The sequence below is a fragment of the Paramisgurnus dabryanus genome, chromosome 14 (assembly GCF_030506205.2).
Source record: "Paramisgurnus dabryanus chromosome 14, PD_genome_1.1, whole genome shotgun sequence".
Classification (NCBI taxonomy): Eukaryota; Metazoa; Chordata; class Actinopteri; order Cypriniformes; family Cobitidae; genus Paramisgurnus; species Paramisgurnus dabryanus.
The window spans coordinates 9,866,125-9,879,517 of NC_133350.1; the positions used below are offsets into that span (position 1 = coordinate 9,866,125).

General features: G+C 37.1%; 1 protein-coding gene across 4 annotated transcripts in view; it reads right to left on the reverse strand.

The window, feature by feature from the left end:
• itpr1b (inositol 1,4,5-trisphosphate receptor, type 1b) overlaps window positions 1–13,393 on the reverse strand; it is a 145,646-nt gene that overhangs the window by 21,081 nt on the left and 111,172 nt on the right. For 2 of the 4 annotated variants that reach the window (XM_065240971.2, XM_065240970.2), the window contains 7 exons: window positions 13,174–13,284; window positions 12,996–13,091; window positions 12,073–12,207; window positions 10,836–10,943; window positions 9,850–10,042; window positions 6,602–6,724; window positions 1,365–1,540 (listed from right to left, as the gene is read on the reverse strand). In XM_065240971.2, the coding sequence (XP_065097043.1) occupies window positions 1,365–1,540; window positions 6,602–6,724; window positions 9,850–10,042; window positions 10,836–10,943; window positions 12,073–12,207; window positions 12,996–13,091; window positions 13,174–13,284 (942 nt within the window). Of the gene's footprint in view, window positions 1–1,364; window positions 1,541–6,601; window positions 6,725–9,810; window positions 10,043–10,835; window positions 10,944–12,072; window positions 12,208–12,995; window positions 13,092–13,173; window positions 13,285–13,393 lie in introns of all 4 variants that reach the window. The other 2 variants (XM_065240969.2, XM_065240968.2) reach the window with 1 other exon arrangement.

Here is a 13,393-nt window from a genome sequence, read left to right on the forward strand (position 1 = left end):
TGAGAAGTTCTGCATTTAAAAATTGCATATTTCCATCGCAAAAGCTGTTCATCTTCGTTTCTGACTTAAACTGTTACCGCTCAGGTTAGCACGCATAGAGTGCGTAATTCTACGTGACTACGTTCAGTTTAATTTAGTACATTATTATTTTTTAAAATAGAATTACTTAATTTGAAAAGTAACTCGCATTAATTTTGCACGTTACTTGTAATGCGTTACCCCCAACACTGCAAATATTACATATACACAGTGTTGGGGAAAGGTACTTTTAAAAGTAATGCATTACAATATTAAGTTACTCCCAAAAAAGTAACTTATTGCATTACTTAAGTTACTTTTCATGGAAAGTAATCCTTACGTTACTTTTTAGTTACTTTTGTGTTACTTTTTTGGCTGAGACTTTATCTCTTTCAGGCCTTGCAGGTGTTTTTTATGAAAATTGCAAATTTCAACACAAAAATGTCGAGCTCTGGCCTGCCATCTGCGTTTCTGACTCAAATTGTTCCCACATAGGCGTGTACACATAGAGTGCATAATGTGACTAGTTTTTTTTAATTCAGTACATATATCAAATTAATTAAACTAAAAAACTAACTTGCATTACTTTTTTCAAAAAAGTAACTTAAATATTCATGTGTACCTTTAAAAAGAAATGCGTTACTTTAATCGTTACTTCAGAAAAGTAATATTATTACGTAATGCACATTACTTGTAATGCGTTACCCCCAACACTGCATATACAATATGCAAATATTACATAACGCCACTTTTTTAATGCCTAAAGCAAGTTTTTAACAAAAGCGCTGTGTAAATCACAATATCTGGATGTCAAGTGAGTGTGAATGACTTTTTCAGCGTTTTCCCACTGTTTTAAAAAATTAACAAATAAAATAAATTGTATTTCATAATTATCAGTATTCATTAGTTATGTAGGATGCACAATGACAAACATATATTTTTATATTACTATGATCTATAAACACTTTCATTCAAAAACATGGTCAAAATAAACTACAATTTAAAATTTAAAAAAAAAACTACAACTCCAAGTGACTGACAAGCTTTAATTATCAGTTCTTTCCTCAGGGGTGTAAACGAAATGTATTTACAAAGAAAAAATGTTACTAGCTATTGACATGTGCTGCATATATTAGATGTTAGTCATTGTTGATTTTATTTGTTCTTCTTGTCATCTGAGTGTGCAAACGATGAGAAACGTCTAACATTGTACCGTGAAGGCCGTGTGGAATCCCCCTGTGACGCACGCCACACCCCAATGCAACACACAGTGAGATGCCCTTAAGCGACACTTCTGGCCCGCTGAGTTTTGGCAGAGGACCGAGTTGAAACACTCTCACACTCACATTAAACGCCCCGAGCAGAAACAGGGTAGGCTCCAGGCCAACCGAAAAGATGAGGCGGAGTATGGTAGAAGCGATGAGGGCCCTGATCCCGTGAGGCTGAGGAAGAACTATAACAATGGCCAGCGAAACCAACATGGCCGCCCATAGCAGTGCAGAGAGGTGTGGCTCCAAAGTGCCTGAAGGGAAAGAGATAAACACATTTTGACATGTGCGTAAGCCATCAATCAAGTGTGGGGATAAAAATAGCGCCAACTGACATGAACACCATCTGTCACTGTCACGGTTAGATCGTCATTGATGCTGTTAAACAATTTCAGGATTTAATTAATGCAAAAAGATTTTCCCCGAGTTTCAATTTAATCCAATTTAAAATTTCAACTATACATGAGCACTAAATATATAAGTATTAAAAAAGCTCACCGATAGGAACCCAAATATATTACGAGTGATCCTGTCCATGCATTTCATGCAAACTCTTGATCATCAACAAAAACAACCATTGACAGGCAAGATTATACTTTCTGTCATTACCCATGACTACAGTATGGGTGCATCTGAAAAAGCGCTTCTGCATGTCTATATACTGTACAGTATAAACAGGATTCCCTACAGTACTTGCAGGTTCACCTGTTGAACATGTTTGGGCACATTCTAGAGGAAACAAGCTTAAAAAAATAAAACAGGAACGTTACATAACCGAGAAGGTGTGACACATTTAAATCCGTTACGGTTCACTTAACTCATGAGACATGTTGGCATCTATTTAATCCTTGCTTCATTTTAGTTTTAGCCTTACTTGCATTGAAAAATTACATTAAAATATTCCCGCACAAGTCCTCATTGTGTGTGTGTGTGTGTGTGTGTGTGCGCAGACAAAAATGAGGTCAACTGGATTTGCAGGATATTCACAGATACAATAACTCTTTCTCTCTTTCGCTCTCCCGCCTGAAAGCAGACCACATGACAGGTGCTGGTTACATAACGTGTGCTAAAAATACCACGGCTGAAAGATGCATAAGCGTCGGGTTTTGAGCGAGGATGGGCTCAGGAGACGAGCCGAGCTGGGCTTTGGATCGACAGGCCTGGCGGGTGACCAGGAAATCGGCAGATCGTGGCCCAGAGTGTGTGTGTGTCTTTACAAACAGACGGGAAAAGCTTTATTCCATTCATTTCCACACATACTTTGCTAAACTGACCTATACATCAAACAAATACAAGTTTCCTGTGCACAAAACACAAAGATTTATTTAGTCTGTTCCCTAGCCATGTTCAGTAAGGAAGTGGCTATATCTGGCTCTTTGACAGTAAAGCTGTAGATCTCCGTGCCGCTGGTGTAGTCATGCTATGAATTGGTGGGCTGCACACACGGTGACCTATTTCTCGGGCACTCGTAGGTTTTGAATGGTTACATTCTAGGGACGGGCGGGAGGGTGGAAGGAACTTGTTGAACGGGCGGACACATTTGGGAATTATGCATGGCCCCTGGTTTGACCTTTACACTTACTGTACAGGGACCTACTGATCTCTGCAGAAGGCCTTCAAAGCCGGCTTTAGAGGTGGTGATTGTTATTAAAAAGGCTTCTAAGGTCATCATTTCCACTGTAGGACTAGCAAACTAGGACACACTAGATGCAGACTAGTGATAAGATAAACCAGACTGTACTTTTTTGAGTGGTACGCAACCCCATTGATGTCAAATAGCAACAGTGATGTTTTTCTTAGAAGTACCGAATTGCATACGACAAAACACAGTCAGAAAGAAAAAAGAAACGGGCCTGTGGTCGTTGTCAAGATAGAAACTTTTCAGGAAATGAAAAACACAATTTTTTACAGACATTTGCATTATATTGTTATATAATATTATAATGTTTTGTCCATCATTAAAATAAGCGTATATGAAGCAGTAAGTAGATCAAAACATTATAAATCACTGAACCTGGCATTTATACTTCAATATTAAAAGACCAAATTCAATGCAGGCCTATCTTATAACGCATACTAGTATATGTGGGTCAGTGACATAAATGTTTTTTTACTTGTTTTAAAAGCATGCATCAGGTTTATTTTAATGCACATAGTGTATTTATTTATGTTAATTCTATGCAATAAAAAATACATTTGCACCATTTTTATGAAAGTTAAGACTGAATGGACCTGAAAATGTCAAATAGTGTAACTGCTAATTGTGCCACAGATTATTAAATATTTTATCCACCTTGATGGCATGTAAGCGTAACCATAAAAAAAATCATTTTAAAATATCATTTTATTAGTTTTTCTAAATGTCAATTTTAATGCGTTTAATCCACATTTTTTATGAATTATTATGATTATTTTAAATTTAAAAAATACTAGTTACACCAATTGACACAGACCGGTTACACAACATTGACATTTTTTCAATTATTCCCCAAACATTCTTTCAAAATGAAATAAAAGCAGATATTTTAGACTTTTAGACTTTAGACTTAGGTCAAAATCTAAAGTTTAGTTTCATAACGTGAAACCTTCATGTGCTCACGGGAAACCTTCATGTGCAGAATTTTTTTTAAAGTTTCGTTTCGCATGCTCACTTGAATCTACTGCATGTGAGAGCGAAAGTTTCACGTGCGCACGCGAAACTAAACGCGATAGTTTCAAGTGCGCACCCGATAGTTTCACATGCGCGCGCAAAACTAAACTTTATTTAATTTTTGCTCCATGTCCCCTTAGGGCAGTGCTTCTCAAATAGTGGGGCGCGACCCCCAGGGGGGGCTCAAAGCAACACCAGGGGGACCCCGGGGAAAATACTTTTTCAGGAAGTGATTTTTTTGCACCGTCACTTAAAGACATTACACCCCAATCACGCTGATAAGCTGCTTGAGTTTATTTTATTATTTATTTATTTTATTTTATTTTATTTTTCAGTATCAAATGGTTAAAAAACATTATAGGCTACTTTAAATAAGGATTGATTTTTTTAAATTTCAGGCAAATTGATGCATTTAGTCTTTTCTGTTACAAATTAAAAAACAATGTTAATAAAGTTATTCTTTTTTCCAAGTTGATCTATATTTCTTTTTTGTGGGTTTCTTTATTGTTAATAAGGATACAATGTTTTGCAGAGGTGTAATTTTATAGACAAATTATACTATTTACAGTTGCGGCGGAGAGTTTGGGTGCGCAAAATGTTTACTTCTTCCTAGGGGGGGGGGGGGGGCGTGACAGAAAATAATTGAGAACCACTGCCTTAGGGGCTCCGTACAAACGTAAAGGGGGATCAATAGCAATGATTTATTTATCCGAAGTTACCATCATCACTGATGATATAAAAGTGCGTGAACAGGAAAAACTCTTTAATATGTTTTTTCCTTACAGATCTGACTTAAATACAGATATCTGTGCTTTTGAGTGAATTATAAAAACCTTTAACAAACAGCAACACCTACTGAAGGTACAGACGTATGTTAAACCACTAAACAAGAAATCTGAATCTGTTATGCCTTGTTAATTATCAAACTAGCTGCCTAGTATAAACATTACTAGAGATAACCCAGTCAGACATGTCATCATGTTTTACAACCGCATTTACTGCATGGGCGAAACTGCACATTTACCTTTGATATGGTTTACATTTTATTTTATTTGTTTGATTTTCAAGTTGTGACCTACATTGAACCAGATGTATGATTCAGTTGCAAACGTGATTCTTGGCTCCTAGAAGGGCGTTTGTTTAGTGACCACAAGAGTGTGAAGTTAAAGTCTAAATGCTTGCGTACGTGAGAAAGAGAGAGACTGAAACAAAAGAGCCTGCAGAGCCTGACCCCAGTCTGAACAAAGCAGAGTTTATGCCCGTCACAATGTGGCACTTATGCCAGTCACAATGACTGGATGAAAGAAAGAAAAAAAGAAATAAATAGCGAGAGAGACTAATGTAGGACATGTTACAAGTTTTCAACATTATTTCATAATTGCGGATGCTATCCATCACAAAATTTTACATAAACATCTTGTGTTTGAGCTATGATGTAACAATAAAGTAGCTGCCAACATTAAGTCTTCATTTGGGTCTCTGTTTCCAGGGTGAAATCTCAGCTCTGAGATACACAGGTGTCACATTTCCCCCACATGTACCTGTATACACATACATTATAAACATGCACAGACACCTTTGATTGGTAAGTATGGGGAGGTGACAGTCACAGATGCTTAACCGAAGCTTATGAGATTAATGGAGAGCGTGTATGTGAGCTCTGGATTCGGGTGACATGTTATGCGAGCAATCTCGAGCAAGCGGGCAATATCAATAACCAGGTTACACCCTGACGTAAGGACTGTTATGTGCATCATTTACGCAGGGCTTCTTGAAATGAACACAGTGTGTTGTATTATAAATGCTTTTTTTATATTCGTGTTGATGTATTTTACAAGACTCTTAATAAGTGCGATTATGGGTTTGCGATGATGAGTGATTTCATATGCAAGTGATTTTGTCATCAGTCTGACTATAAGTGCCATTTAACTTTGCTTTTTATGCCGTGGCTGAGTAATACCAAATATATTGGATATAACAAGATTGAGCACTACTATTACTATGAATAGGAGACAATGCAAGGCTCAATATGGCCGCTTTGGCGGCAGAAGTCCCCACTGGAAAAAAAAATATGAATATAAAAATCTATATTTAACTCTTGTCCAATCAGATTACACAAACCTAAACTGTTATATAAAAAATTATGCTTGTTTCGTTCATACTTAAATATAGTAACATATATAAAGACGTGTATAAATGTGGTACACTTCTGAGTATTAAATTGAATGAATATTATATTAACCTTAACATAAATCATTGTGCGCAACTGAGATGAGTAGCAGCAATCATATTTCTCAGAATAAATTATATAAGATGAGTTATAACAGATATGAGCCTGGAGAAATTTGGGCCACTGTTATGTGAGCTACGGTATATTATGTATTTGGGGGCTGTATGTAGGCCAGAGAAGTGTCAACTTCCTGCATCTGTTGCTGACTGCACCCAATAACCTCCATTAAAAGAGAGATCCGTTTAAAGTTTGATTAATCTGGCTGGTATCTTGAAAATGATTACAGATGACTGTGGCATTTGTGTCGAGCAATGCCAGTAAAAAATTCCAATAGGGAATTAAATTTGATGACACAAAGAATTTGCTTATAAATGTATTACTTATACAAGTGAGCAGGTACTCAACCTGGTGTGACATTAACCAGTTGTGTCTCACCTCTACGCACTCCCTCCAGCGGATAAAAGAATGCCACCAATAGATTCATGAGGACAGCCAGGTTGAAAGAGATGCTGCTCCAGAAGGACATGTTGCGAGAACACCAGTACAGGATAGGCTGAGCTGAGGACATCAAGTCAAATAAATCAAATCAATGTGTAAATGGAACATCTTCTCATCCAAAATAAACGCTTTGGGAAGAAGCCATGACAAAACAAAAAAGGGCCTAATACATAACCTTGTGGTACTTACATATGTTTATACCACAAACACATACTGATACAGTTATATTTCTGTTTTGTTGAAATTAAAACAATCACCCAAAGACCTTTGATTAAATTACAGATGCTTACTGATGAAGTGAATAATTTCTGAGATACTACTGACATTAAACTCAATTAAAATCTGTTTGTTTGCCACTCATGCAGTCACGCTGTTTCAATTAAAGGTTAGAATTTGGAACAAAAACTACAGAAAATTATAGATGTGTGTTTGTCATTATATTTGCAATTTAGTTTTGTTTTTAGTGTCACAGAAATGATATGCTTTACCTCTAAAAAAAAACATTAAAAATAAAATTAATTGCATGACAATTTGATTCAATTCTTAGAGACAACAAAGATGATCTCACATAATATTATCCAATCTATTAGAAAGAACTGATTGGAAGATCTCAATAAAAAAGCTGTACATAGTAAGACTAAGAGCATTATGTCATTCTTTTACTAACCAATGAAAGAGGCCGGCTTTGTGGTAGTTTCAATGTCAATCTTTAACATTAATTTCAAACTCGAAAACCTTAAAGAACGCATTGTGCATTTCCAACTATATCCAGTTAGGAAAATCGCAACTTTTATAGTAGTCAAGTCTATATTTTTTTTAAATTTCAAACAAAAATGTCAATTTAAAACATAAGTGCAGTATGTTTTGTATAAAGTAGAAGATCTCTGATCATTTGAGTAGCTTTTCAGACGAAGACATTGAAATCAAACACCACAGCGAGAAAACTGAAGCAAAAGAAAGGCTTGCTCAGTTCACCCAAACCATGTTCAAGAGCTGGCTGACCTCAGCTGCCACCTCTGTTCTGACCCACGACTCTCTGAGGAGTCTGGTTAGAGGATTCGGTTTCTGAACGATGGCTATTTTGACAGGGGGTTTTTGTCTGAAAAGAGGAACTGGGGGAGGGGATTTTCACACACGGATGCCACACTTATGACTTTGGGTTAGCTATAATGGAACATTGCTTCGACTTTGATATAACTGATAAATATGTTTAGTGTTATATTATGGTCACACCCTGCAGACTCAACCACTGTGGATTTAAATATGTACAAATCTCTGTGCAGATGCTTGAGATGTCTAGCATACATTTCAGGCCTGTCTGTATATCTGTGCTTTTCACAACTGGAATATGAAGTTTGTTTTAATCTTGTCCTTGTGGTTCACCTCACGCTCTTTCTTTCTGAGAATGCTTACCAGCAAACCTGCCCTACCCGGTTGTACATCATTTTTACTGAAATGAAGTTTTGTTAAATAGTCAAAAGTCATTGAAATGGAGTATCTAATAAATAAAATATGTATATAAGTGTATATAAGCATCTTTTCATCACAACATATGTAGCTGTGCTATACTGTCATCATCTTCAAGTGGACCACATTTAAAATTATGCGTCTGGGTGATTCTCACAAAATCTGGATTTAGAAGGTGTCCAGCATCAGAATTTTTAAAAAGCCCTTGAAGCCAATTTTTTTGCACATATAAGATTAAGGTCTGAATTTACTACAACCATTATTTTTAGAGGATTAAAAAATATTTCCTATAGAATTATTTACATTTTTTAGATTATCATTATCAAAAATTATCATTAGCGCAACATGATATTACATTAAATATATGCATTTACAAACTCATGTTTCGGTAATGAGAACTAAAAACAAAATTTCAACTTTTATCTGGAGAGAAAAAATAAAAACTGCTTACCTGGTAGCCAATTTTGAGTGTCACAGTCAATTATGTCCCTTCCAACAATTTTTTTTTAAATGTTAGTTCATTGAGGGCTTAAACAATGATTGAAAATTGTTGCGGAGGATGAGAAAATTGGTCTTGGACACATTTATATTCCTTATTATTGTCTCTACATTTACCAATGATCACAAAATACCACATGTTTTTTTACTGTAAATGTTTATAGTATAACATCCACTGAAGCTTTTTATTTTTTAGATTTTTTAATTATAAATTTTCCATGTCAAAGAACCCAAATCCAGTCATGGACACGTTGCGGTAATGAAAATGTTCCCCTTAAATGCGGAAAAAACAACCAAATTGGTTTGTATGATGTCATTTGAAATCATGTGCGAATAGTACATAAATAGTACATAAAGATATGTAACTGTATGCTTCTTATTTTGATACTCTTACTTTGCATTTACTTCTTTTATCGAAATGTTTCATAATACCTCATAAGTCTAATTTCGTGAGAATCACCCATCTGCGTCTTTCTGCTTTTATGAAATATTTACCAATATTTTTATTAAAATCTTAAATGCCATGCAGAAACCTAGTAGTTCAATAAAGAGGTCATAGCTATGTAATTGTTTGGAATGCAACTTTTGACGTTTGCATCAAATGCAGTCGGTGGGACTTTTAAACTAAATAAATAAAACATTTTATGTAGTAACAAAGTATGTCATCATTCATTTCTCAATTTACTAAAATGCAGGCCAATCCCATTTGACGCAAGTGCCATTTCAGTGGAAAAGAGGTATTGATAGAAAGAGGCTTTTGTGTGTCTTAGTAGGAATTAAATGCATCTAATCTGTTTTATTCATCCCTCACTCCCTTAGCAGGAGATGTAGCTCATTTTCCTAATCAGCTTTGGTGATGCAAGCGCCATTTGGGATTCATTCAGGCTTTTCCTCTACACATCTTTATCCCTTGCTCCAACATCTTTATGCATGACCATAAAAACTAATATCTTAAATTGATTAAACTTATATCCACTAACATGATTTATATTATTTTATTATCTTAAATTAGCTAATGTTTACACCCCTTTCGCACTGCCCATGCTTGAGGGGGTCAGGGTCAGGCATGCGTCCGGCACCAATGCACGGAGAGATCCCTGATGTGTCTCAGCAAGCTTGGGAAGTGGAGAGGGTGTGTAAAACAGCTTACTAGGAAAGAGAGGAAGGGAGTGGGCACGCACAAGGCACGGAGTTTGCGTTACCAGTTGCCTCTTGAGTACCTCGCAGCTTCTTCTGCCAATTCATCTCATTGAAGAGGTCTTCGGAGCGCAAGAAAAAGTCGTTGATCTTGCTGCCCTGCTCGTCGCGCTCGGTGGTGTAATACACCCGGAGCTTCGACTCCTGAGTTAGGAACTCGCAAATGTTTGGGACGGGAAACACGATCTGCTCCATTGTGCGATCCAGACGGACAATCTGTAGGAGAATAGAACAAATGACACGTAACGTCACATGCTGTCTGGATCTCTGCTATGGTGGTTTCAACGTTACAATAAGGATGTGCTGTTTTAAAGGACACGGTTATGATGAGCAAATATTAACAAAGATGCTTTGATGTTGTGGGATCTTTTCTTTGGTGCAAACCTATTAACTTTAGATGGGGATAGCATATAGGTACACTGGCACAAACTAGCGTTTTACAGCTTTTTGCTCATGCCATGTAACTCACCACCATGATGCGCCGGAAGATGCTGTAAGTGGTGGTCAGGGTGTTGCTATGTGGTCACTAAGTGTGTTTTGGGGCATTTTGTGTTGCATTTATGCATCTGGCTATCGCTTTAACCCAAGCAACTTACAGTGCATCACAAGATATACATTTTATCACTACAAGTGTTTCCTGGAAACAAACCCACAACATTTTGTGCTACCAGTGGTTGCTTACTGGCCTAGTTCTTTATGATACTGCTGGTCCCTAGAAAGCTTGGATAGCCTTAGGGATTGTTTGAGAGGTCTGATTGCTCAGAAAAATTATATTGCACCCTTCTTCTCAATAAATAAAAAGAATTGTGGTATTATTTATATTCAGATGCATACTTATACTTATTACTTACTTTACTATTTATGTTATATACTAGTTATACTTGGAGATATTTATATGGGAATGAACAGCAGTAAGTGAAGTCCTCCAATATCCTCTTGAGACTGTACCAAGTCTGAGAAACTGAGGATGACTAAGCCATAATGGCTGCCTCAGATGGACACTACTGACCTCAATTTGGGCCGTGTGTTTGGCGTAGAATTCCAGCGCTTCATCCCCCTCCCCATACGTTCCTCCTGGCTTCAGCATGGCCTGGAGTTCCTTGTTGTGTCTGGCTAGCTGTGTGTGTATTCAGAAGGAGAAGAAAGATTAAAAACAGTACCCATGGATCACACTTAACATCCCTGTTATAAAACAACTACTAAACAGAGGTCTGACCATTTTTAAATACAAGAGTTTTCTATAAAGCTTTCAGGGGAAGAAAAATTGATCGATGAAGACGCGGAGGATACAGCACCCCATGTGGTAGCAGTGAGAATTGCACTGCATTATCATAAATTACCTCTGATGAAGCCAACATGGAAGTGACTTAAACTGCAAGTCATTGGAATCGCTAGAGGCTGGCTCCAAAAGGGAATCAATACTCATAGACGCACATGTTAAAATGCCCCAAATTTACAGCAAAAAAACTATTTACAGCCTGGTAAAAATGGTGATTTTGGTCTATATAGCTTATTTTGCCCTTCATGACCACTTTTAGCATAGCTTAGCATAATCCATTGAATCTGATTAGACCATTAGCATCTCGCTAAAAATAACCAAAGAGTTTCGATATTTTTCCTATTTTAAAAATGTACTCTTCTGTATTTACATTGTTTACTAAGACCGACAGAAAATTGTAAGTTTCGATTTTCTAGGCCGATATGACTAGGAACTACACTCTCATTCTGGCGTAAGGACTTTGCTGCCGTAACAAGGCTGCAGCAGGCATAGTGATATTAAGCACTACCCGAAAATAGTCCCCTTGGTAACTTTCAATAGCAGGGGACTATTTTCAGGCGCTGCGCAATATCATTGTTAATCAGCGTGTACCCGTCACAGAATTTGTTCCTGTGGCATTAAATGAATTACTTTGCTGCAATTACAAAACGTTGAGCGTCAAAATCATTTATTTTTACTATTCGAGTAAAATAGCATCTAACTGTCTTGTCTAAAGGAGTTTTTGTTTTCTATTCTTTTCAGTTATGAACATTTGATTTCAAACAGCATCATTTCATGGGTACATTGAGTGCCAGCTGTAAATGTCCTATAGTTGCTCTCGTTGCATAACTAAGTCTCGATGGCCCAGATAATTACGTGAATAGGCAGAAAATCTATACAGCTCAGGCCTTCTTTCTCCGAGGAGCTGATATAACCCAGACCACAGACACCGTGTTTAGTAGTGTAAATGTAGATTTTTGTGTGTCACCTGATGGGCCAGGATGTAGATGTTGTGACCCACATTACGTGGAGAGGCAGCATGTTCTTCACCACCGCTTTCTTCATCATCACTGTGATCCACCTCGATTTCACCCTGCATGTAGGCCTTTTTAATCACCTCCACCTGTATGCCAACAAAATTTTTACTGTTTTCCAAATTGCCTGAAAAAACTCCTCAACTTTTTTATGAGAGTTTATGCAAAATTGCCGTGTTTCTACTTCAATTTGCGATTTCCATCTGTGCAATTTGAAGGGTAATGGAAACGCGTCTATCAACACCTCCCTTAAATGAATTGCTCTATTGTTTTCCTCACTTTTGTAAGTCGCTTTGGATTAAGCGTCTGCTTTAATCTAAACAGAATTAAGGCCCTATATATTTGATGACTTCATTTGTTTTCCCACAGGAATCAGACCCATGACTTTGTTGTTCGCAGCATGCTTAAGCTAAATACATTTTAACTAAATACAAGCTGTAGCAAATTGATCATATACTGTATAGGTATATAGTAAACATTACATATGTTCTGATAGGCTGTAATAGTAATTTCTCTGTAGGGAGGATAGAAAATGCTTTAAAGGGGGGTGCATGATCTCTGAAAGCCAATGTTGACATTTGCAATCACCTAAACAAACACGCCCCTAACCCAATAGAATCTGGACCTTCTTTTGATGGACCCGCCCCAAACGCAAACCAGGCAACGATGTTGGTTAGTAGACACGCCCCTTACTGCTGATTGGCTACAAGTGTGTTTTGGTTCTCGGCCTGACTCCCTTTTCCAAAGCCTTTCTCAAAAATCATGCACCCCGCCTTTAATTATGATAGAAACCCACCTAATAATGCATCACTGTATAACTTTCTAGTGTGCACATTTGTATGTGGTGTATTCATGTTGTACTATAGTTCACATTTACCAGTTCTTTAGGCCTCATGTTATACAGGATCCTCTCTGCATTCTCACTGTCGTGACGGCTTTCCATGATGGCCAGCAGCAGTTTTGAGGCATTATTCTGTAACAAAACCACCCACCACAATTATTTCTATCTGAAGAAAAACATTCATATACCAGAATGATCTGGATGGCAATCGCACCTTAAGCTCGAGCACCAAGTCCATCCTCTTCTTTCCAAGAGGATTGATGTCATTCAAGATGAGAGCGATGATGATGTCGATGCCGTTACATTCATGTGTGGCTATACAATTCTAAGCGCAAAAAAAAACAATAAACATACGTTAGGCATGTAACTTCTTAAAGGGGACATATCATGAAAATTTGACTTTTTCTATCAACCTAGAAAATGTGAAAAAGATC